This window comes from Kogia breviceps, chromosome 8 (genome assembly GCF_026419965.1).
Source record: "Kogia breviceps isolate mKogBre1 chromosome 8, mKogBre1 haplotype 1, whole genome shotgun sequence".
In the NCBI taxonomy this organism is placed as follows: domain Eukaryota; kingdom Metazoa; phylum Chordata; class Mammalia; order Artiodactyla; family Physeteridae; genus Kogia; species Kogia breviceps.
In genome coordinates, this window is record NC_081317.1 from 5,949,028 (window position 1) to 5,973,519 (window position 24,492).

Below are 24,492 nucleotides of genomic sequence, written 5' to 3' on the forward strand. Positions count from 1 at the left end.
ACCCTCAAAGCCCAGCCCGGTGTCCTGTTGATTCCCACATCAACACCAAGCCACTTGGCTAGACTGGGAACACATCCTGAAACATGTTTCTCCCAACATGTTTACCTTCACGATTACGACTGGCTTCGGCCAATTTTAAAAACAAGCTGCCTTTCTCCAGCTCGCCCCCGCCTCCAGGCCTGGGGTGCCCGGGCTCATTAGGAAACCAGTATTTAAGACCTGTCTTGATCACTTGTAGACTGGGCTGCTCCAAACAAGTTCCTTAACCTCTCTGAACCTCAGAGTCCTCATCTGAAGGACGGGGTACAAACTCCTACCTGGCAGAGTCATCGGGAGGGTTTCTTGAGAGGTGGATAGAAAATTACCGGCTTAGCATGGGGCTGAGCTCTACTCCCCTCCTGCTGACCTCCCCCAAGAGCTGGGGGTAGCTGAGCGGGAGGGAGGCTTCTGGGGGCTCAGCGTGGAGAGGGGGGCCCAGCCCCTGTCCCCTGCCCAGCGTTCACCACCCAGCTGTGGCAGGGGTGCCCCCAGGGCCCCCTGTTCCCCTCCACCCACAGAGCCGCGTTCCCGGGCCGCCCCCCCACCCACCCCCCGCTCCTCCTCCCTTCCCCGCAGCTCTTGTCTGCCAGGAACGAACACGAGAGCCGGTCCCTGGAGCCCAGGATAAATGTTGAGTCTGATTTTGATTTCCCTAAAGCAAAATACCTCTCTCCTGATTGAAGCTCAGCTCAAACATGGTGGGCACAGAAAGCAGGGGCTGCGGCCCACAGAGGCGCTGGCGCCAGCAGGAGGGATGGAGGGCACCCTGCCTGCGAGCTCCTGCCCCCCTCCCCGGCCACGGTCCTGCGGGCCCTTTCCATCTCCAGGGACAGAGGCTGCGTGTCGGCTGTGCCTCCGCCACCCCCACTGCAGGAAAACCATTAGCAAAGGGGCCTCCGGTTTGATTCACACAAAAAGAGAACTGGGGGCTGTTTGGACCTGGCCGCCAGCATCCCCTTGTCACTGAATCCCACCCTCCCGTCAGTCCTGACATCACTGACTGTACACCTTCCAGAGGTGCAGCCCCCCTCGGACAGCTCCTCCCCAGGCCCTAGGCCTCTCCGTCTTTGCTCAACCTCCAAATATCGGGGCTCTCCAAGTCCCTGCCTCCGTGTCCTCCTCACGTGCTCTCTGGGGGGGGCAGCGTGTGCACCCTGCACCCCTCCCTCCAGGCTTCTGGCTCCTCTTGACAGCCCAGGGACCCCTCATGCTCCAAGGGGCCCAAAGGGGCCCCCATCCCAGACCGGAACTCCCCTCCCGGATCCCCATCCTGTGAGCACCCCTCTTCCTGCCCTACCGGCAGTCCCACCCGTCCTGGCTGCCTGGAGAGCACGAGGACACCAGCCTCCTCGCAGCCTCCCACATCCCTCCCTCCCTCCCATCTGGTCCCCCCCCAGCCGCCGCCAGCATCCCTGATTTGGTCGTGTCCCTCCCCCCCAGCAAAGCTTCTTCAGAGAAGGGAGAGAACATGCTGGTGAGAGCCAGGATGCGGCCCGCTGCCCCACAGCAGCCTGACTCCCCCACCGCAGGGGCGGTGACCCCAGCATCCCCAAGGGGGGGCCACTTGTCTGTAGCAAAGATGGGAGAGCGTGGTGGTCCCGTGGGACGTGGATTCCAGGGCTCTGCCGCCGCCCTCCTGCATGACCTGTCACTTCCCTGGTCTGGGCCTCAGTGTCCCCGTCCCCGAAGGGGCAGAGGGCTCCTGCCGCGGTTCCACAGCAACGCTACCCGGCTGTGCCAGTGCGAAGGGCTGCACCGGGGAGGACAGGGAGGAGCCAGTGGGGAGCCTGCCACCCCGAGGGCTGGGTGAGGGGAGAGCTGCCCTCTCTAATCCCCGGGGAGCCACAAGCTCCCCAGCCCCAAATCTCCCCCCACCCCCAGCTGTAACAGACCCACGGACCACAGCCCCTGAGGTCAGCCAGCGCCGTCGGAGCGGCTTCCAGCAGCCTGTGGAAATGCACTGGTGCCCCTGGGAGGGGCAGGGGACTTGGGGCTGCCTGCCGAGGCCACGCTGCTCCCCCTCTCTGGAGGCTCCTGGGACTTCCAGGCTCCCACGAACTGACCTGCGGGCAGCAGGTCAATGACGATGGAGACCCACGGGCCCCGAGCCTGGGGAGCAGCCCGCGGCCACCGTGAGGGGGCAGCGGTATGGAGACTGGAGGGTGGGCACCCGCCCTGGGCCCGATAACCTGGGCCGGGTCGCAGACGCACTAACGTGACGGGTGACCTTGGACGGGGGGCTGGCAGGCTCGTGTGTCAAACAGAGTCCTCCAGCAGAGCCGCCGCAGATCAGCCGCAACGTGGTAACACGCACGGGAGCCCGAGTACCACGGTCACTGCCGCTGTGAGGATCACCGGCACCTCTGCCGGGGAGGGAAGGGGGCGGGCCCAGCGCCCTCCACCCCGCCCCATGCCTGTTTTCCATACACGCCCAGCTGCAGCGGAGCTGGGCCCCAGGGCCGGCCTGGGTTTCATCAGAAAGGAGGCCTGGCCTCCTGCCCAGAATCCCGGGCAGTCTGGGCTGCGCTGGGCGCTGCGGGAGCCCCTCGCCCTGACCCAGAAGAAGCGGGGTGCCCAGAGCCCCAAACCCGACAGCCCTCCTCCGCTAGGGGTGGCAGTGGCCCAGCCTCCCTGGCTCACTATTTCCACCCTCACTGGCTGAGCACCGGCTGGTAGGGGCCCCGCCTGCCTCACTCACCCTGCACCCTTCTGTGCAGGCCCGCCTGCCAGGACCCAGGACACCAGGCTGCCATCCACGGGTAGGTAAGGACCGGACCTGTGAGCCGCCACTACAGCTGCCAGCCCTGCACCCAGCCCTTCATACACAAGATTCCGGAGACGCTCACAAAGCGCCCAGGGTCCCGGGGTACAGGGGGAACCACGTCCCCGATCACCCAGCTGACCAGGCTCTGGCCCCCTCTCGGGCTCTGCTCCGTACCCCCTCACGGTGCCCCCAGCCCCTGCACTAAGAGGGCCCAGGGCGCTGGGGTGGCAGGAGGATGGCTGAGCAGTTCTGGGGCTATTTCATCTGCAGAAGAGCCCCCCTGGGGGGTCTGGGGGGAGCTTCAGGCCCATAAGGCCTGACTTCAGGAACCTGGAGTGGATGGTGGGTCCCTGACCACAGAAGGGTGGCTTCGGGCTGGGACTGGGCCAGCTGAGCCCCCCGCTCCTGGGACCTGCTCTTCGCCACCCTGAGCTCAGGCCTGGTGGACCTGACCGTGGCCCAGAGAACCTGGGCTCTCTCCCGCTGCTGGCCTTTGCAGAGAAGGGTCCACCCACCATGTGGTCGCTGTGTGACCCCGGTCAGTGCACTCCCCTCTCTGAGCCGTGGTTTCCTCCTCCAGCACAGGGCTGCCGTCAGAGCCAACAAGAGGAGGCTGAAAGCGCTGAGCCCAGCACGTGACAAGTGCTCCACATGGAGACACGGGCTATCACGACGACAGTTACGGCATTAGAATTAAATGGCAGGGGTCTCACCGCCACTGGGGCAGCAGCGGGACAAGTGGCTGGTGGCGCCCGGCTGTGGGACCCGTGCTATAAGCTAGGGAACTTTCCGGGTCACAGAAAGGAGCCAAGCCCTCAAGGGAACACGGGTGTGAGAAGCTGCTCAGAGCCGCTCAAGTCCCAGTTCCAATCTCCTGTATCCCACTTGGCCCCTCAGGATCCTCCCTGAGCCCCAGACGACTCCATTGGCTGAGGTTTTGGGCTGCATCGGCCCTTCTGCTGAGAGGTAGGGGGTCCCCAACAGCCCACTTCACTGACGAAGAAACTGAGGCTTCACTGAGAGGCAAAGGCACTCGTCCCAGGTCACATGGTCAGCGGCAGAGGAGGGGAGGTGGGGGGTCAGGTCCATCTGACTCTGGAGTCCACACTCAAGAAGGCTTTAGCCTGGCGATGGTCATCCCCAAGAAGGGGGCCGCACACCAAGCACCCCTAAGCCACGGCAAGCCCTCGCCGAGCACCTGCTGTGGGCCAGGCACTGGGGTGCGTGAGACTTGGGGACCAGCCGGCTCCTGCCCATCCAAGTGCCCCTTGGAGGTACCTCCACTGGAGAGCCAGGCCCCTGGGCTCCATCTTTCTCCTGGATGCTGTGACCCTTGGATCTTTGTGATTCATTTCCCACTCCAAGCCTCAGTTTTCTCATCTGACAAATGGGGTAAGAATGTTCACTTTGGGGCTTCCCTGGCGGCACAGTGGTTAAGAATCCACCTGCCAATGCGGGGGACACATGTTTAAGCCCTGGTCTGGGAAGATCCCACGTGCCGTGGAGCAACTAAGCCCGTGCATCACAACTACTGAGCCTGCGCTCCAGAGCCCACGAGCCGCAACTACTGAGTCTGCGTGCCGCAACTACCGAAGCCCGCACGCCTAGAGCCCATGCTCCACAACAAGAGAAGCCACCACAGTGAGAAGCCCGCACACCGCAACGAAGAGTAGCCCCCGCTTGCCGCAACTAGAGAGAGCCCGCGTGCAGCAACGAAGACCCGACGCAGCCAAAAATAAATTAAAAAAAAAAAAAAAAAAAAAGAATGTTCACTCTGACAAGCTCACAGGTAGGTGAAATCGCTTGGTCCCTGGAGCAGGGCCATGTGGTAGAAGAGTCCAAGGACTCCCCAAAGGTGCCCTCCCCAGACCCCCTGAAGGGAGAAGGCCAATGCCCCCGCCCCCGGGAGTGAGAGGCTGAGTCTAGGCAACCACTGAAACAAGGTGTAGTTCGAATCTTGTGTTTTAGCTCAAATATTTCTGCAGATTTTGCATATTCTATTCCATCATTTATAGATGTTTGTTTTACTTTAAAGTTACAAAATGCATTGACTTTCATTTCTATGTAAGTTACATCACTTTTGCCAAAATGTTCTCAAGTAAAACCGCAGGAAGATATCATTCGTCCGGTGGTTTCCTGACTAGGAAGACGAAAGAGCTGCCGTGTACTAGGCATGACTGTTTGTGTCCTAGACTAGGCACTTCACACGCCTGAATCTCATTCAGTGCCCGAACCATGCTGTGAGGCAAGGATTTTGATTAGCCCATTATACAGATCAGGAAACTGAGGCCCTTAGAGCTGAAGCCACTTGCCCAAGGACCAAAGTCAGTCTGAGTGGAGCTGGGACCAGAACCAGGGTCTGGCTGACTGCAGAGCTTGTGCAGCAGTGCAGTGTTTAAAACGTCACACAAAAACATTCTGAGAATATAACCTTCTTTAACGTCCTGACTGCTTCCTGAACTTCGCTGTCTGGTCCCACTGAATCTTCGGTTTCTCTGAATCCCCAACAGAGGGCCACCGGGGCTCCGAAGCAAAGGTCCTCAATATTTGCTGATCTAGTAACAACTTGCTTTGACTAAGTGGGGGTTCAAATTCCAGCTCTCCCATGTCCTGGCTGTGTGACCTTGGACAAATCAGTGAACCTCTCTGAACCTCGTCAGGAAACTGAGGATGATAAAGCCTACCATAGCTGTATACATAGAGAAAAGACTAGAAGGAACAGGTGAAAATGTTAAGGACTGTGATGTCAGAGAAACAGTACAAGGAGTGGTTTTGTTCTCATCTTCGTGATGACCCGTATTCTCCAATCCTGTCCCTCCCCAGTCATTGGGGGCTCCGTGGCCAGGATCTGGGTCTGCCTACATCACAGCCACAGAACAGCGTCTGGTACACAGTAGGTGCTCAGCGTGTACTCGTTCTTGTAGAATGCACGTGTTATGCTTGATTTAGGTGGGTAAGTTGGAAAGTAGATGTGCCTACTTTTGTTTTCTAAAACTCAGTTATTCCTGGCTAATAAATGGACTTGCCCTGGTGGCTACACATGGGCTCTCTCTCTCTCTCTCTCTCTCTCTCTCTCTCTCTCTTTCTCTCACACACACACACACACACACACACCCCAAGGTAACACTCCAACTACTCCCTGGTTCAAGCCATCTCTACTGCCGACTCTGAATCTTCCAGAAGAGTGGTGAGTCCTGAAGGAAGTGAACCACACCTTCTGCTTCCTTTGAGACCTTGGGAAACAGTCGGCATGAGGGATTTGCTCAGGACTCCTGGTGGAGAACCTCTCAAACATTTCAGAGCCAAGCCGAGCCGAGCGCTGAGGGGTTCGGTTCAGCCCAATTTCATGAACATTTTCCAAGCGCCTGCCAAGGTCAGAGGCTGTGGGAGGCCCTGAGGCACCTGGTCAACAGGAAAGGTCTTCTTCTGAATTGAGTCATTCTTTAGCCCCTGTGTGACCTGGAGAAACTGAGTTCACCTCTTTGAGCCTCAGTTTCCTCACCTGTAAAATGGGGACGGTGGTGGTGACAATACCTTCCTTCCAGGGTGGTTAGAAGGAACAAATGGGATTTTTCACCCCTTCATTCATCCAACAGTTCATTTCTGAGCACTCAAACAGGCCAGGGAACACAGCAGTGACCCAGACCCTGACCCCTGTCCTCCGAGGCCCTGATGTAACAGTAGATGCGGACCTACAGCACACGACCACACAGCTGTCTAATTATCTGCCGCGATAAGAAGGGAAAGTGTAAAGCTGGAACCCGCCCCAAGCAGGGGCTCAGGGCGTGCTCCCTGGGGACAGGGCGCTTAGGCCGACACATAAAGGACGATCAGACTTCAGCAGGCAAAGAGGAAGGGCTTCCCAGCCAGGGGGGTGGGGCGCGATGTCCAAAACCCAGCGAGGATACAGAGAACGGTGAGGCCAGGGGACCACCAGAAGCCACTTCTCTCTAGAACAAAGCACCAGCCAGAGGAAACGCTGCGGGGACAGAGCACCGCACAGGGCTCCAAGATAGTAACAATTGCTACTATTATTCACCAAGGTGTCACAGCGCCCAAAGACGAGGCAGGGTGACCAGGGCCAATGACGTGAGCACCGGGAGGGGAGGGGCTACAGGGAGCCGTGGACAGCTGCCACTCCTCCTACCCACCCCGTCCCGGGGCGTGTGGCATTTGCCTCCCCCCACCCATAGCCCCCGTTTCCTTGCTTCATCCCCAGCCCCGGGAGGGGGTGGGACACGCTGGGCCCATCTCGGGGCTCGGATCAGCCAAGGAAACCTCAGAATGGGGGTGGGGGAGGGGCACTCAGAGCCCCACACGGGGCGAGACCCAGGGAACCCTGACAAGGACAGAGGCAAATAAGCAGGGGCTGTACCTGGAATGGGAACCAGGCAGCCAGGGGTCATCAGGACCCAGTCCCACCCCACCACCAGCATCCCTCCCTTCCCCTTCCCGCCCAGGATGCGGCAGATCCCCTCCTAAGAGTAACCAGCCAGCCAAGGCCCGCACCTGAGCCGAGATGGGGCGCGATGACTCCAGCGGGGGGCCCCGGGGGGCCCGGGGCACAAATCCCAGGGCACCTGGCCCGGGAGGGTGGAGCTCCACGTGCCCCAGGGCGGCAGCACTGCAGGGTCCGGCTCCGGCTCTGGCCATGTAAGAGCCCGGGGTAGAGGCCAGCCCGGACCCACCCTCTGTGGGCAGGCACAGAAGTGACTCTTTGTGGTCCCTGCCATGGTCCTGGGCAGCAGGAGGAGCCCCCCCCCGGCACTGGGACTCCAAGAGAGGCACAGCCGCACACCCATCAGCCTGGCCAGAGCCCACCAGAAGCTGGACCCTGACCCCGACCCAAAACGCCCACTGGTGCCTCCTTCGCCCAAGGAGGGCCCTGTCTCCCCCTAGTGTGCCCTGTGACCTTGCCTGTTTCCCAAGACTAGCCCCACCAGTGTGCCCTCCGGGTGGGGCCCTCCCTGCTGGTGAGCCGGCCCCTCCGAGGGGCTACCCCGCTAGGCCTCCGGCTCACCGTGCAGCCCCTCTACACTCCCACCCCCGCTCCGGGTTTCCAGGGCCTCAGAGTTGCAACCTCGAGGCCTCCAGACCCGGAACACACTGTTCCTCCTGTCTGAAACGCTCTCAACATCTCGCACAAACCCTCCCCCGCCCCCAAAACCTCTCTGTGCCTTCTCAACTACTTCTCCCTCAGGTAGGGCTGCCAAATTTAGCAAATAAAAATACAGGCTGTCCAGTGAAATTCGAATTTCACGTAAACAATGAATAACTGTCTAGTATGTCTAGTAGCCCTACCCTTGGGTCTCCGCTGAAACACTGCCTCTTCCAAGAAGCCCTCCCGGGTGCACCACAGAACCGGTGGGCTCCCGTAGCGTCGTGCAACGCCCTGTCCTGTTTCCTCACCAAGCTGTGAATGCCACGAGGGCCAGAAATCCATCCATCCGATGTGCCTCGTGTCCTGGCACCCACGGGGCCTGGCAGGAGACAGCTGTTCCACAGACAGCTTCTGCGTCAGGCAGTGAGGGGCGGCAAAGCGGCCCGGGGATGCCCTCGGCCAGACTCGCCCACACGGGCACACGGGGCCTCCAGCTGTGCGAGAACGGGCCTCCTTCCCCAAGATGCGCCCAGAATGCTTCTCGTGACCACTCACCCCGCTCCACGGAGCCAGAGCGGAGGAAACACGAATCGAGGTGAGAGCAGCTAGCCGGCTCCTCTCCTGTATGTTGACGGCCACTGTTGGTTTTAATTAAGATCCCGTCCTGCTCAGGCCCAGCAAGGACCTCATCATAGGCAGTCTGAAAACAATAATGACCCAACGTGGCCGCGTAGGCTACCGAGCCACGGAGGGTGGCAGGGCGACAGGTGCCGGGGGACAGGAGCCCCGCCAGCACAGGCTTTGAGCTCGTCTAGCTCCCTGCCTGCCCAGCACATACACCATATATTTTTGAACAGAAGGGAAGCGTTCGCTTTTTCCCCCAGTGCCAAAAATAGCCCCATCTCCTGCCTTTGAACAGGAATCTTTTGGTTCCTACAAAGAGAAAGGAGCAGGAGGGGCCTGGTGGGAGGGGCCGAGCTGGCTGGCTGGACCCCTCCCCGGCTCCCCGGCCCCAGAAGGTGAGAGGGGCTGGGGTCCTTGCTAAGCCTCACCTGCTGAGACCCAGCCTCCCAGCACCTGACTTCTGAGGACCGCCCCGCCCCCCGCCCAGATGTGTTAAGCCCCTCAACACCCAGGCCAGGAGGTAGGAGGAGGCCAGACAAATGGAAAGCAAAGGCCCGAGATGGATGAGAAGAGACATCGTTTAGGGACTTCCCTGGTGGTCCAGCTGTTAAGACTCCGCGCTTCCACCGCCAGGGACGCAGGTCCGATCCCTGGTCGGGGAACTAAGATCCCACATGTCACGTGGCCAAAAAAAAAAAAGAAAGAAAGAAAGAAAAGAAAAGAAATGTCCTTCATTCATTAGCTTGTTTGTTTATGGAGTTGTTTTTTCCTTCATTCCAACAAATGTGCTCCAGGCTCTGTCCTAGAAGCAGGGATGCAGCAGTGAACCGTGACACCAGAGTGTCCCACCCTGACGGCGCTCACAGCCGAACGGCAAGAAGGTGGGTTAAACAGGTCCTCACCACCAGGTCTGGGGTGGGCACTGGCTGGGCCCAGGGCACCTCCATGGAAGGGGACATTGGGCGCTGATGCAAGCTGAGTGTGGGCGGGGCTGGGTCCTGCTTAGAGGAACGAGGCAAACAGGTCAGATGGAAGGCGGTCTCAGCTGCCCCTCGCCCAGGTGAGGACCCTCATTTCTCCCGCAGCAGGCCCGCAGGAGGCGTTTTCCCATTTTATGTGTGAGGCCACCAGGACTCAGAGGAGGGATTTCAAGAGCCTAGCATGTGCCAGGCCCCTTTGCCAGCATTTTCACACTCATTCCACCCACCGTCCTGGGAGGAAGGGTTAGCGTCATCTGCCCATTTTACAGATGAAGCGAGGAAGCTCAATAGGAAAGGGCTTGGCCGAGATCCCAGAGCTGACGAGAGGAGCTGGGCCCTGCACGCCGGTCCCTGAGGAGGAATTCCTGACACTACCAACAAGCCATCTCAGCTGCCATCCTCCTCCCCCCAGTTCCCTAGAAGGGAAAGCAGGGGTTCAGGGTAGGAAGTGATCACAGGGCTGGGAAGTGGAGAACAGGGGATGTGAACCTAGCTCTGTCTGCCTCCAAATCCAGGGTCCTTTCTGGTTCCCACAGCAGTTTCTTACTTTCTTACTTCAAAAAAAAAAAAAAAAAAGAGGCCACTTCCTGTCCCCAAAACGCCAGAGCAGCAGGGGAGCTGGTGGAGCCTGGAGAAAGAGAGAATGGTGCTCTGAGCCCACTTCCTAGCTGAAAACCCAAGCCTGAAATAAAAAATGCAGAGTGCTATTTCTGCCTTGGGTTAAACATTCCTCAAAGCCACATTCCTCCGCTCTCCTCCTTCTCCCCTGCCAGGGAATCCAGAGCGTGGTGGCCTGGATGCCCCGCCAGCCTCCCGGGGCCGCCTCATAAGACCAAGAGTGCCAGGGCCAGCAGCCGCCCCGAACCCATCCTGGCCGCCCCCAACCCAGACTCCCTTGGTGGGGAGCATGGCCTCCCAGAGGGCACCGTCAGGGTTCCCTGGGGCTGCGAAAAGGTGACATCCATATCCCTGAGGGTGGGACAGATGAGGACACTGAGGCCCTGAGAGGGGCAGCACATCGGGCCGGAACCCGGACCCCAGACTCTTCGCTCCCTGGCAACTGCCCACTCCCATCAGACTGCGGGTCAGGGACACAGGTGGGCCCCGGCCCGGTCAGCAGAGAAGCAAAACAAAGCAACACATGCACGCGCACTGTGGAAAGCCCAAGCCTTACCCAGAGGCATTCACAGGCCTGCACCGTGCACAGCTCCCGGCTGGGCGCTGAACAAACGCCCAAATCCACCAGATGTGTCCCTACCCTCAAGGTGGTTACAGTCCCCCAGGATACTCTGCTACCAGACCTCCAGATCCCAAGGTCCTCTCTGTGCCTCTGAGCCCCCCCGCATGGCACCCGTGAGGACCTGGTCTCTCCCTTGTCCAACAGACACCTCCTGAGGCGCCCAGGCCCCGCCAGGCATGGGCAGGGCAGGATGGCTGGGGCACTCTGGGCCTCCACGGCCTCATCCTCGGGCTGTGCCTTAGCACCCAAGGCCCGCCCTGCACGTGGCAAAGGCTAAGAAAGCCTCGGAGGCCCGGGTGCGGCCCAGCCCGCTGTCTACTCCTAGTGATGCGACCCTTCTCCTGTCACCTTACTGGAGGCCTCGACTCTGCCTCCATCCCAGAGGAAGCCAAGTGAGGCTGCCCCCAGCCCCCTGCAGGAATCAGAACAGCAAGACCAGTAGAGCTGGGGATTCCCTGGAGGTCCAGTGGCTAGGACTCCGCACTTTCACTGCCGAGAACTCGGGTTCAATCCCTGGTCGGGGAACTAAGATCCTGCAAGCTGCACGGCGTGGCCCAAAAAAGAAAAAAAAAAAGACCAGTACGGCTGTGTGTTCCCAGCTGGAAGGACCCTACCACCCCACCATCCATCCTCACATCCGGCCCAGGAATCTAGGATGCCTGGCAGTGTCTGACACTCCAGCAGTTGCTTGAATGCCTCCAGTGATGGGACACTCACTACTCTTGGCAGCAGCTCTAAGGTTACAAGGCTCACAGAGGTCATGGGAGGCGGGCACAGGGTGGGAAGGGCACGGCTTTGGCAAGACAAAGGTCTAAGCCTGAGCCCCAGCTTGGCCACTGACTGGCTGGGAGGCCTTGGGCATGTCCCTGAACCTGCCCGGGCCTCCTTTTCTTCATCTGTAAAATGGGCATAACAGTTCCTCCTCCCAGGGCTGTGGTGAGAACACAGGAGGGGAGATCTGTACTCAACACTCCTGGCACCGAGTGCCCACTCGGTAAACAAGAGTCAACATCACTGTCACTCCTCCCAATGACATTTCGCCACTGCTCGAGGGCAGAGGGGCTCCCAGAGACCATCGAGGCCAGGGCAGAAGGGGAGAGATGTGGCAGCCACGTCACCTGGCCCCAGGGCGGGCCCGGCCCGTCTGTGCCTCCCACCTGAGTGCCCCCACCCCCCTTGCGCACCTACATTACCACCGGCTCAGACCTGCCCTCACACACACCAACGTTCCGCTCACTCACTCCTGACACATGCCAGGACCCCATCACTCACACTCGGAGCATGCCCACGGGAGCCAGGGCTGCACACCCACACTTACCCACGCTCACCCGCACACCTGCACCGAAGCTTCTCGACGCCCCCCACCTGCACAGGGCCCCTCGTCACAGCCCAGGGTCAATTTCCCCGGAACCACTCACCAGATGTGTGGCCCTGGGCCAGCGCCGGTCCCCTCTGAGACTCAGTTTCCCCACCTGTAAAGTGGGGACCATGCACGGCTCCTGGGAGGAGTGGGTGACGAAGACATCAACGCTGAGCTGGGCTGGCCTGCTTAATGCCGGGCTCCGGCTGAGGCGACAGCCTCTGATCCTTACTCATTGCTGGTTACACGGTCTCCATCACCTCCTGAGCTACGGGGAGCACCCAAGCCACCAAATTCAGTGTCTTTGCTGTTTCTAACCTCGCACGCAACAGCCCTGTGTTAGGAGGGTATTATGACCCCCAACTCACAGATGAGAAAACTGAGGCATCAAGAGATGAAAGACTTGTCTGTGGCTGAGCCAGTCGGAGAGACCAAGTCATCAGACACCGGAGCCCAGGCACGTCCCGTCCCTGGGGCCCAGGAGGAGCTGCCCCACGGAAGTCTCACCATCTGGCAGTCTGAATATTGTACGGAGCGGAAAACCGAGGCCCGGGGGGCACTGGTGATTCTAAAGTCACTGTCCGGGTTGCAGTGTTTCCGGCGCAGAACCCCAAGCAGGTGTGTCTCCAGTCCTCCAGGCCCGCGTCTACGCAGGATCCTAAAACCCAGCGCTCGGAGCCGGCCCGCCCTCCCCAACTCCCAGAACAATACAGCCACCAGCCAGGCCGAACACAGAAGCCCTCTGCATTTTTACCATTCACTCCCAATTCAGCCGAGGGCCTGCGACAGCTCGCCCTGTTACTTCCCAGGGGGGTGGCCGCGAACTGTCCCCTGACTCTGACGGCCAAGCAGCCCCATTCCTGTGAGGACGTTCACTGAGCACTTACTAGGTATCGGTCCCTGTGGCCGCCAACGGCACACACGTGGCACACCTGGCTCGGCAGGGTGAGGGGCTCCTCAGGGTCACACGGCACCATGGGAGGCACCCGACAGGAGTCAACCTGCCCCGGGTATTTGCCATGTGACCCCGCGAGAGATATTTCACCTCTCTGGTACTCGACTGGTCCATTAGTAAAACGAGGACTTTGGACTACGTGACCCCAAAGTCTCCTCTAGCTCAAAGATTCCAGGATTTTATTTCACACTAGTCAAAGAAATGAATATTGAAACAGTGAGCTACTCTTTTCTTCCTCATCAAGTTGGCAATTATTAAGAAAAAACAATAACACTCAGTGCTGGCAAGGATGCAGGGAAATAGGCACTCTCTCATCCACTTTTGCTGAAAATATAAATGGGAACATACTTTGTGGAGAGCAATTGAACAATTTTTCAATCAAAAGCCTTTTAAGACGTTCCCAGCCTTTAATACCACAACTTCATCTGGGGAAATTTATCTTCAAGAAGAGACACGTGCAAAGATTTACTACAAAGATGTTCATGCCAAGATTTTGTACAAAGATGATTCTCAAGCACTGTTTATATTAGGGAGAAAAAAAACAACCTAAATGTCCAATGCCCGGGGATTAAATATGTTGCATTCATATGATGTACCATTAAAAAAATCATGGGCAAACAGTTGTCAGATTTTGAAAAGTTAAAAAGTATATAATCCCAAATTTACAAGGTAATGAAACCCATGTACCAAGTCCTATTGAGTCTTCCTCCTAAATATATGTTGGATCTGTCCTTGACGTCACCCCCAGTGATACCCCCAATTTATCACCATGATCACCCAGCCTTGATTCCAACCCCCTCCATACTTGGGACTACGTGCTAAAAGGATATCCAAACCCAAATCTAACGTCTCCACCACCTCCATCCACAGACGGCCCCCACCGGCCCCACCCATCTCAGAAAATGTCCAAAACCCTTCCTACGGCCTTTGGGGCCCTTGGTGAGGGATGACGTGAGCCCAGTGCACTGGCCCGTTGCATCTGCCCCAGAGGGGCTCAGGCCTGGCCTTGGGAGCAGAGGAATCTGGGCCCAATCCCAAGGCCGCGGCCAGGAGGAAGGGCTCTCACCTGACACTGTGAGATATGACATGCCAGAACTCTCTAGGGTGGGGATGGGGGTGGATGGAGCTGGAGGACGCAGAAAGAGCCGGAAGAGGTGTCTGGAGGAGGCCTGGGCTCTGGGCCCCGGGCGAGTCCCTGCCCCTCTCTGACCTCTGCTTCTCTCAACAAGGGGTGGCTGTAAACCAGTGGGCCCGTCCTGCTCTGGAGGACAGAGCACTTGCCTCTGAGGATCAGTTGCCACCAGGAGAGGTTTAAAGGGTCCCCCCCAGAACCAGGCACCGTGCTAAACCCTTCAAGTGCGCTGATTCCTCCCACCTCTGGGGGCCCCGTGATGCCTGTTTGCCAGAGGAGGAAAGTGAAAGCTCCATGAGACGGGGCTTGCCCAAGGAAAGGGCCAGAACCCCAGCGCATCTGGTCCCCGGGGTTTACTTCCCTCCCCGAGACTCTGTGGGTAAACAGCGCCCCCTCCACTTCCGGCTCACGCTCGGACCTCCAAGCCTTCTCCCCTTTAGATCCACAGAGTCACGTGGGCAGGTACTGCAGATGAGCAAACTGGTGCTCAGAGAGGGTAAGCAACTTGCCCAAGGTCACAGAGCCTGAGTGAGGACCCAGCCCATTCCCCAGGATACTGAGTTTACAACAGGCTTGATATTTCTTGCCCAACCCAGTTTTAACAGTCTAACCTCGATTCCTCCTGCTGCTCTGTTTAGCCTTCAGTGGAGTCGGGGAGCGGCCTCCTTGGTCTAACCCGCATGCACACAGGATGCAGAGGGATCGCAGAAGCCGCCTCCCTCCCTCAGGGCCTTCCCTCTCCTGGGTGGCTTATCCCTTGCCCGGCTGTGGGGCCCTTCACACCCCAACTCGCTCATTTATCTTAAGATGGGTGCCAGATGCTGCCTCCCCCCAAGGCAATGTCTTGCCCTCCCTGGTCGAGCAGAGTTGGGTGGGGGAAGCACCGGAGAGTTTTCCTTATTCTACAAGAAGGGACCCTTCCCAAAGCCAGAGAGGCTGGTGACATCCAGCATCTCCCACCCAGACTCCTGGGGGTCCCCTTCTCTGCTCTGGGCCGCAGACGCTTTAGCTGCTGGCTACCCTGACCCCCGCCACCCTGCATCCAGACGCTGTTCCCTCCACCATTCTGGCGTCAGGGGAAAGGCCGAAGAGACCCAAGGCTGGCCAGCAAGGTCAAGGCAGAGCCTGCACTGACCAAGAGCAGCAGGGAGGAGATGACGTCCTCTGAGTTTTGGAAGGAGGCTCCATGGGGAGAGAATAAGGGGGAGAGAGGGTGGAGGTTTTGCCTCTTGGGGCTGGCTGGCTTGGCCCAGAAGTCTTTAAACGGATGCAGCTCAGACCACTACAAATGGCTTGAGCCCCACAAGCTCGGTTTTCCGGAAGACCTGGCTAGTTTCCACCCGAGGGCAGGAATTGCATCTCTCTCGTTCACATGTCCATCTCTGTGCCCAGGACAGAGTGAGTATTCAGTGAAAGGCAGGTCAGGGCAGCCTCAAAATTAACAAGTGGGATGGGGGTGGGGGAGAGACTGCAGCAGGTAAAACAAGAACCCGCTAAGATTCGGGCAAACCAGAAGTCCCATCTTTCCGTGCCTCCTGAGCGCCAGGCACAAAGACCAGGGCCGTAGGAAGGTTCCTTCATGGAGAGATGAACTTTGCTCACAAGATATATATTTACGACCAGTTCGGGATGAAGCCGAATTGCGTAGTCAAAACATGTTAGGGCTTCCCTGGTGGCGCAGTGGTTGAGAGCCCGCCTGCCGATGCGGGGGACGCGGGTTCGTGCCCCGGTCCGGGAGGATCCCACGTGCCGCGGAGCGGCTGGGCCCGTGAGCCGTGGCCGCTGGGCCTGTGCGTCCGGAGCCTGTGCTCCGCAACGGGAGAGGCCACAGCAGTGAGAGGCCCGCGTACCAAAAAAAAAAAAAAAAAAAAAAAAAAAACCAACGTGTTAATAACGATCGCTAACACGCATCCCTGCATCCTTGACAAGTGTGTGTCATGCATCAGGGACCTCTTACCATACAGCTTATACTCTGCTGTGTGTGAATCATCTTGTTGCCTCCTCACACGCCCTTGGAGTCAGGGACCATGAGCACACCCATTTTGCAGATGAGGAAATTGAAGCTCAGTTAGGTGAAGGGCTGGCCTGTCCCAGGGCCTGGGCACACAGGGATGACAATATCCTCAGCAACAAACTGCACAAAAGTGGGCCAGACCTCACAGAAACCGGGCTGCTGGCCCCACGGAACACTGTTTGATGAGTCCCGGCTGGGCGGGGCCTCCATCTCTCGCAAACCTCCTGCTGCCCCTGGATGTGAACTGTGCCGGGAAGGGTGAGGATTGGGTTACGGGGCGCTGATGACTGACAAAATCTTTTCTGCAGGGGAGGGAAAAAAAATCTGCTCTGCAGTATTAAGGCTGAATGACAGAGAGCTTTAGCTAGGCTGAATCCAGATGCGCCTAGGGAGGGCCACACGGTTGGAGCTCTGAGAACTCCTCCTGCTTCCTCACACACACAGATCACCGAGACAGTCTTTTCCAGAGAGCAGGAGACTCACCACCAAGGATGGCAGCCAGCACTGACTTGGGCGTGAACATCTGGGGCTCCCCTCCGGGCCCCCCTCGGCGTTGTGGCTGTGGCTGTGGGATGCTGAGGTGGCCTAGGACACCAGGTGATGCTTACACATGCCAGGGCTCCCAGAACCAGTTGTGGGTCTTCAACTGGGACTCCTCAGAACCAAGGTCTGCGTGACAAACACTCGTTAAGGGTACAAATTCCTGGGCCCGGCCCAGACTCTAAGAATCGGAAATCTGGGAGGGCGACCAGACCCAGGCACCTTGGTGTTTAACGGACCCTCCAGGAGATTCTGACGTTTGAGAGTCCTTCCTGAGTGCTCCTCTCTTGACCCCGTATAACACACAGAACCCCTTGAACAAAGAGCAGACGGCTTCACGCCCCGGCCAAAGGAGGCCCATCTGGGGCCTTAGAACAGGCTGGAGGCTTTTCCTGCTGTTCCTGCCGGGAGACTTTTCATTCAACAGATACCTGTGGCCCTACTAAGTGCCAACGCAACCCAACAGGGAAGGGCCTGCCCTGAGGAAGCCGACAACAGCAAGGGAGATAGACAGGAGTCCCATGAACCCACCACGATCTCCATCAGCCCAAACCCATTAAGAGCCCTAGAGGAAAAGTACCCAGCTCACTCTCTCCCTCATCGAAACTGTTCCAGGTCTCCCAAGGCCTTTTAAAATAGCCCGGCCCAGCCCAGCACCATGGGCCTGATTCCTAACAAGGCCTTGTTGACTCATCTTCTCCCAAAGTGGACAGAGCTGCCCAGAGAGAGGGCAATGGACAAAATGACCACCCCAGGTGCCTTCCCAACCCAGAGGCCACCAGCATGGGCTTGGAAATCGGAAAGGGACACACAGAAAAAGAGCCCCTCCAGATTTCTCAGCGTGAGCTCTGAGGTCTCTCAAGGGGCTTAACTTGGGGGCCAGACAGGCCTGAGTTCGAGTCCTGGCACCGCCTGCTGACAGGCCCTGGGATCTTGGGTCCCGGCACTAACTGTAAGGATTGAACGCGTTAGGGAGGCAAGGAGCTTGGTGCGTGATGTGCTCCAGAAGCAGGAAACCTGGCTTCACTCAGCTCGCAGGTGATGGAGACAGCCTGGTGTAGCCCACCCCCTTTGAAACCCACTGGACCCTCTGCCTCCCCAAGCCCAGGGGCCCGGGAAGTCCCGTGTGCAGCCTGCCTGCTGACAGCTACAGGCCGCAGCTGGACAGAGCCTGAAGGAAGGCCCAGCATATCGCACGAAACAGCAGCCAAACTGGGAAGGGCCACCTACCCACCTTGGAAAGAAGGTAAGAGCAGCAAGGACGGAGTCCCTGGTCCTCAGAGCCTCAGCCCTTCAAGGAGCAGCTACCGGGATGTGAGCGCCTTGCTGCAGAATTCCACTGGAGAGGGACAAGTACCTCCCAGTGGACTAGCACCCACTCAGGAAAGACCCCTTCAATCCAGGCACATGGGGGTGAGGGGCATGGAGCTGAAGTGTGGGCTTGGACAGACCTGCAAACGTGCCCAGAAGACCAATGGGGTGGGGGGAGGGGCGTGCAGAGGTTGTGCAATGCACCATCACAAGCTGCCTCCCAAGCCTCCATCAACGCGTGGAGGTGGCAGTCAATCTGCCTCCATCTAGGGAGGGCACAGAGCGGCTGGACCCACACAGCCGCCCAGGTACGGGCTCAGAATCCCAGCCCAAGTCCAGAGCCCCTGCCCCGTTCCAAGTCAGATCCCCAGGCAGAAGTCCTTCCAGACCACTCAGCAGTCCTCCTCCGATCCCCCAAAAGAAAGACCCTAAAAGAAAGACCATGTGGTCAGGACCCAGTGCCATTAACCCTTGGCACGCTATGACATCTCCAAGAGGCTTGCAGGGAAGGGAGAAGTCTGGTACAGAGAAACTGGAGAGGTGAGGCGACCGCAGAGTTGCGAAGTTGGGCACGTGGAGAGAGAGAGACACACTGGGACAGATCTAGAGAAATCTGAAATTGACAGACCCTTCTCTCAGGGGTGCCCCAGACGGTTAAAAGATGAGATGGACCAGATCACCCAGTGCTGTAGAAACCCATTTCCCAGCTTGGCAGATACAGATAGAAGCTAGGAAGGTGCAGTCAGGGCCAGAGGAGAATTCAACCTATAAACCCTGCAGCCAAGAGCGTGCCCAGGACCCTTCACAGCTGCCGCTGCCATGAGCTCTCTGACAAGTCTCGCCACCCCACCACACACGATCAGGGCCAGGGAGGGGGCGACAGGCCAACCTCGCAGCAGCAGCAGCGGCGGCGGCGGCGGCAGCGGCAGTGGCGGCGGCACCGTGATGCATGAATCACCCGCCCGCTGCGCTCGTGGCAGCCGGCTCCGCGCGGAGCCGGAGCCACCTCGAAAGCAGGCGCCCCCTCTCCGCCCCTCGCCCTTGCACACCCCTGCCCTTTTGGACAGCTCTGCGGGGTGGGGGCCGCGGGGGGGGCTGGGGCCTTCCCTCCGGGCCCGGGGGTGGCCCCGCGCACGCGGACAAGCGGCACACGTCCCAGGCGCGCGTGGTTGGGGGGTGTCCTAGAACAATAGGGCCAGGTGTGGGGCTGGGGGCGCGGCCGGGAGCTTCCGAGGGGCCCGGGGCGGGTGCAGGGCAGGGGATGGCCGAGGCAGGGTGGCGGCGTCGTGGGGAGCGGAGAGCGGGCCCGGAGCGGACGCGGGGCGGGGGGTGGGGGTGGTGACCGCGCGTGGGGGGAGGGGCGCGAGGGGGCGGAGGCAGCGCCCGAGAGCGCTGGGCGGGGGTCCCGGCGCGCGCACTCACAGTAGGTTTTCCTGGTCAGCTCCTCCACAACTTCAGGCTTCAACTTGCTGTTGGATTTCCCCATCCTCGGCGGCCGCGGCCCCCGCGCCCCGGGCCGGACCCCGTCGGGGCGCCCAGCGGGAGTGGCTGGGCCGGGGCGGGGTGCGCGGGGGGCCGGCGGGCCGGGGCCGCGCCTTTGTTTGCGGCTCGCGGCGCGGGGCAGCCGCTGGGCAGGCCCTGGCCGTCCGGCCGCCGCCCTCTCCGGGCGCCGCGGCGCGGAGCTGCGCTGGGCTGGGCGCCGACGCGGCCGCGGTGTCGCCGCGGTAGTCCCTGGTTACTGAGCTCCGCGGCACATGCTCGCTGCTGCGCTCCCTCTCGCCGCCGCCCCTGCGCTCCCCGCCTCCCGCCTCCCGCCCGCACCGGCGCGCCAGGGGTGGACCCGGAGCCGCCACTCAGCGCCCGGCGCCACCTCCCGCCCCGCACCCGCCCGGCCGGGCCTGCGCCCGCCGAACGACGACCCCGCGAGCGCCAAGCCAAGCTCGCAGAGGGGCGCCCCCGGCCTCATCGGTCCGCGGGCGGGAGGGCGAGGTCACCCCCGCCACCTCCCTCGCGGCGATCCACCACCCCCTCCCTAGGGCGGAGCCGGGCGGGGGAGGGCCCGGAAGATCTGACGTGAATGAGGCTGAGGCTCGGCTTGGCGAAATTCATTCATTCGACACTGATTTGTTGGGCGCTGGGGAAGCCAGGGAGCAGGCCAGGCGCGGTCCCAGCCCTGACGGGGCGGGGGCGGGAGGGGAGGACACGTCTCCGCAGGATGTCACATGTGGTGGCGCGGGGGGGGGGGGTACCTACCGCGGCCTGGGGAAGGTGACCTCCAAGCCCGGGGGGAGGGAGGGAGGGTGGTTGGGAACGTGTTCAAGGCCCAGAAAACCTGGAGGAGGGAAGGAGGCCTGAACCCCAGGGAGAGCTCCTCTCCGTACACGGGACTCCACGCACAGCCCGGGGTATGATGGGAGGCCAGAGAGAAGGGCAAGGACCAGTGGGGACAGGCCTGCGCTCGCCCCAAGGAGCTGGGCCTCTGCGATTTAAGCAAGGAGGTAACCGGGTCAGATCTGCTTTCTCTGCTTCTCTGGCCTCAGTGTGGAGGGGCGCTCTGGGCAGGAGCTGTGGCCCAGACCAGTGGCCAGGGCTCCACCTGGATGGACAGAGGCAAGGGATGGGGGTGGAGTAAGTTTATGGTGAGGGAGAGAGTCTACGTGGGCTTCCAGGGCCACCCCATCTCCAATGTGAACATGTTGGGACCTCTTCTGTCCCCTTGCCAGCTTTATCTTTTTTCTCTTTAGCAACTATCACAGATCTCCTCTTTTTTAAATTTATTTTTTTATACAGCAGGTTCTTATTAGTCATCCATTTTATACACATCAATCCCAATCGCCCAATTCAGCACAGCTCCATCCCCACCACCCTGCGACTCTCCCCCCTTGGTGTCCATACGTTTGTTCCCTACATCTGTGTCTCAACTTCTGCCCTGCAAACCGGTTCATGTGTACCATTTTTCTAGGTTCCACATACATGCGTTAATATACGATATTTGTTTTTCTCTTTCTGACTTACGTCACTGTGTATGACAGTCTCTAGATCCATCCACGTCTCAACAAGTGACCCAATTTCCTTCCTTTTTATGGCTGAGTAATGTTCCATTGTATATATGTACCACAACTTCTTTATCCATTCATCTGTCGATGGGCATTTAGGTTGCTTCCATGACCTGGCTATTGTAAATAGTGCTGCAATGAACACTGGAGTGCATGTGTCTTTTTGAATTATGGTTTTCACCACTTCAGACCTAGGGACACATACAGACTGAAAGTGAGGGGATGGAAAAAGGTATTCCATGCAAATGGAAATCAAAAGAAAGCTGGAGTAGCTATACTCATATCAGATAAAATAGACTTTAAAATAAGGAATGTTACAAGAGACAAGGAAGGACACTACATAATGATCAAGGGTCAATCCAAGAAGAAGATATAACAATTATAAATATATATGCACCCAACATAGGAGCACCTCAATACATAAGGCAACTGCTAACAGCTATAAAAGAGGAAATCGACAGTAATACAATAACAGTGGGGGACTTTAACACCTCACTCACACCAATGGACAGATCATCCAAAATGAAAATAAGTAAGGAAACAGAAGCTTTAAATGACACAATAGACCAGATAGATTTAATTGATATTTATAGGACATTCCATCCCAGAACAGCAGATTACACTTTCTTCTCAAGTGCGCATGGAACATTCTCCAGGACAGATCACATCTTGGGTCACAAATCAAGCCTCAGTAAATTTAAGAAAATTGAAATATATCAAGCATCTTTTCAGATCACAATGCTATGAGATTAGAAAAGAATCACAGGGAAAGAAACATAAAAAACACAAACACTGGGCTTCCCTGGTGGCGCAGTGGTTGAGAGTCCGCCTGCCGATGCAGGGGACGCGGGTTCGTGCCCCGGTCCGGGAAGATCCCACATGCCGCGGAGCAGCTGGGCCCATGAGCCACGGCCGCTGAGCCTGCGCACCCAGAGCCTGTGCTCCGCAATGGGAGATGCCACAGCGGTGAGAGGCCCGCGAACCACAAAACTAACAAACAAAACAACAACAACAAAAACACAAACACATGGAGGCTAAACAAAACACTACTAAATAACCAAGAGATCACTGAAGAAATCAAAGAGGAAATCCCACTTTCAGAGGCCCCTTCTGGCTGCTGCGGATTGGAGGGGACAGAGTCAAAGCCCAGAGGCCGGTGAAGAGACAGAAAGTTTGAGTGGCAACTGATTAGATGGAGGTTGGGGAGGTGAGAGAGAGGAAGGGACGGAATGGATCCCTGGTGGAGGGGGAGGGAGAGCCCGGCAAGGAGCAGGTCATAAGCCAGTGCGCACAGAATAATCGAATTAGCTCCATATACGTATGTAGAAAGCAGTCTGAAGGGTACACCTCCAGGGTGTTACAGACATTGCTACCGGTGTATGTGGGGTTATAAGTCATTTTATTTTCTTCCCTCATCTGTATTTTTCCTTGTGTTTTAAAAATTGGGATGGGACTTCCTTGGTGGTCCTAAGGTTAGGCCTCAGTGCTTTCACTGCCGTGGCCCTGGGTTCAATCCCTGGTCAGAGAACTAAGATCCAGCAAGTCGCTCAGTGGGAAAAAAAAAAAAAAAAAAAAAGATGTAATTCACATAACAGAAATTTACCACTTTAAAGTATATAATTCAGTAGTGTTAGTATATTCACTAGGTTCTGCAGCCATTATCACTACCTAATTCCAGAATCTCCTCTGTGTCTTTTTTTTTTTTTTGCGGTACGCGGGCCTGTCACTATCGTGGCCTCTCCAGTTGCGGAGCACAGGCTCCGGACGCGCAGGCTCAGCGGCCAAGGCCCACGGGCCCAGCCGCTCCGCGGCACGAACCCGCATCCCCTGCATCAGCAGGCGGACTCTCAACCACTGCGCCACCAGGGAAGCCCAAGAAAAATATTTGATAAATCATTTTGCTCAGCTGCCGGTAGCCCCAGGAATACGCCTTCCTGAGTCAGCTGCTAGAGCTTGTGGTTGACCTGGATGCCCAGACCCCTTCCAGACGTGGTGAATCTGGAGGAGGTGGCATCGTGGCCTGGGAATCTGCATTTTAACCCAGCATCTGGTCTCCCTCTCTCGCCTTTCAGCTGAGAGTCCCATCCCTGGTGTTACAAGCTCACCTGGGAGAGTGACCCCAGATGCTTGCTTGGTAGTTCTTCCAGGAAGCTTTTTCGGGGGGAGAAATGTCACACATGTGGTGGGCAGAGTCACTGCATCCTGGGTGTCGGTTCCCTCTTCTGCCTGATCAACAGCTCCATCCTGATCTCTTCCAAGTCTCAGTCCACGTATCCAGTGCATTACGGGGTGTGTCCATTTGGATGTCTCACCAGCATCTTAGACTCATCATGACAGAAACAGCTTATCACCTCCCTCCCCCAAAGAATCTTCTCCCCTTGGGCACATGGCGCCCCCCCATACTCAGTGGCTCCAGCCAGAAATCTGAAACATCTTAGGCTCCTCCCTCTCCCCAGGAACCCCCCTCTCTAGATCCATCAACCCGGTCCATGGGATTTCACTGCCTAAATAGCCCTCAAGGCGTAAAGCTTTTCTCCACTGCTCCCCACCCCACAACAGGTCTCATCCAGCCACTGCCCTTTCTCAAAGCCACCGTCTCCTGCCTCATCTCTCGGTCCCCCTAACAAATTGTTACCCCGCCGGGGCTGCCCTCCCAGCCCCTCCCACATTGCAGTGACTGCCTAGACCTTCAAGCTCCAACACGGAAACCCCTCCCACACCTGCAGCCACGGAGCACCTGAGACGCGGCCGATCCAATGGAGACGTGCTCTCTGCACAAAGTACACACTGGATTTCGAAGGGTCATACAAAATAAAAAGAATGAAAACTATCTCATTAATATATGTTAAAAGTTTGATTACACATTGAACCGATATTTTGGCTATAATAGGTGAAATATAGTCTTAAAATTAATTCCATCTGTTTCTTTTAGTTTTTTTTAAATGAACCTACTAGAAAATATAAACTTCCACCCGTGGCCACATTATATTCTTAACAGACAGTGCTGTCTTGGACGTCCCTTCTAGTCTCCATTTAAGCATCACCTCCACAGAGCCTTCCCGGGGTGCCACAGGTGACCTCATGCTCCCCCAGTGCGCACCTACGCCCAGCAGCACGTGGTCCTGGGGTTTGCAGCACTTTACGTGATTTAAGGAGGTGTGTCCCGAGGAAGTCCTTTCCGTTCCACCGGTCAGGTGGACGCGAATGGGGGCTGCCCAGGTACAACCAGCTGCTAGGAGTGGGGGAGGGGTGTGCTGGAATTTGGTCCAGTGGGGGGAGGAGGAGGAGGGGACCCACGGAATCCCCAGCGTGGAGCATGCACCCTGAGGCCCAGGTTCAGGCCTGGTTCTGTTCCTCATGCAATGTGTGGCTTTGG

The 24,492-nt window shown here is 58.1% G+C and overlaps 1 protein-coding gene across 3 annotated transcripts in view; it reads right to left on the reverse strand.

Moving 5' to 3' along the window:
• Positions 1-19,639, reverse strand: part of NCS1 (neuronal calcium sensor 1) — a 60,948-nt gene extending 41,309 nt beyond the window's left edge. The window contains exon 1 of one of the 3 annotated variants that reach the window (XM_067040493.1): positions 19,483-19,639. In XM_067040493.1, coding sequence (XP_066896594.1) covers positions 19,483-19,546 — 64 coding nt within the window. In that variant the 5' untranslated portion in view covers positions 19,547-19,639. Of the gene's footprint in view, positions 1-16,692; positions 16,748-19,482 lie in introns of those variants that run through there. The other 2 variants (XM_059072026.2, XM_067040494.1) reach the window with 2 other exon arrangements.
• Positions 19,640-24,492: the final 4,853 nt, after the last annotated feature.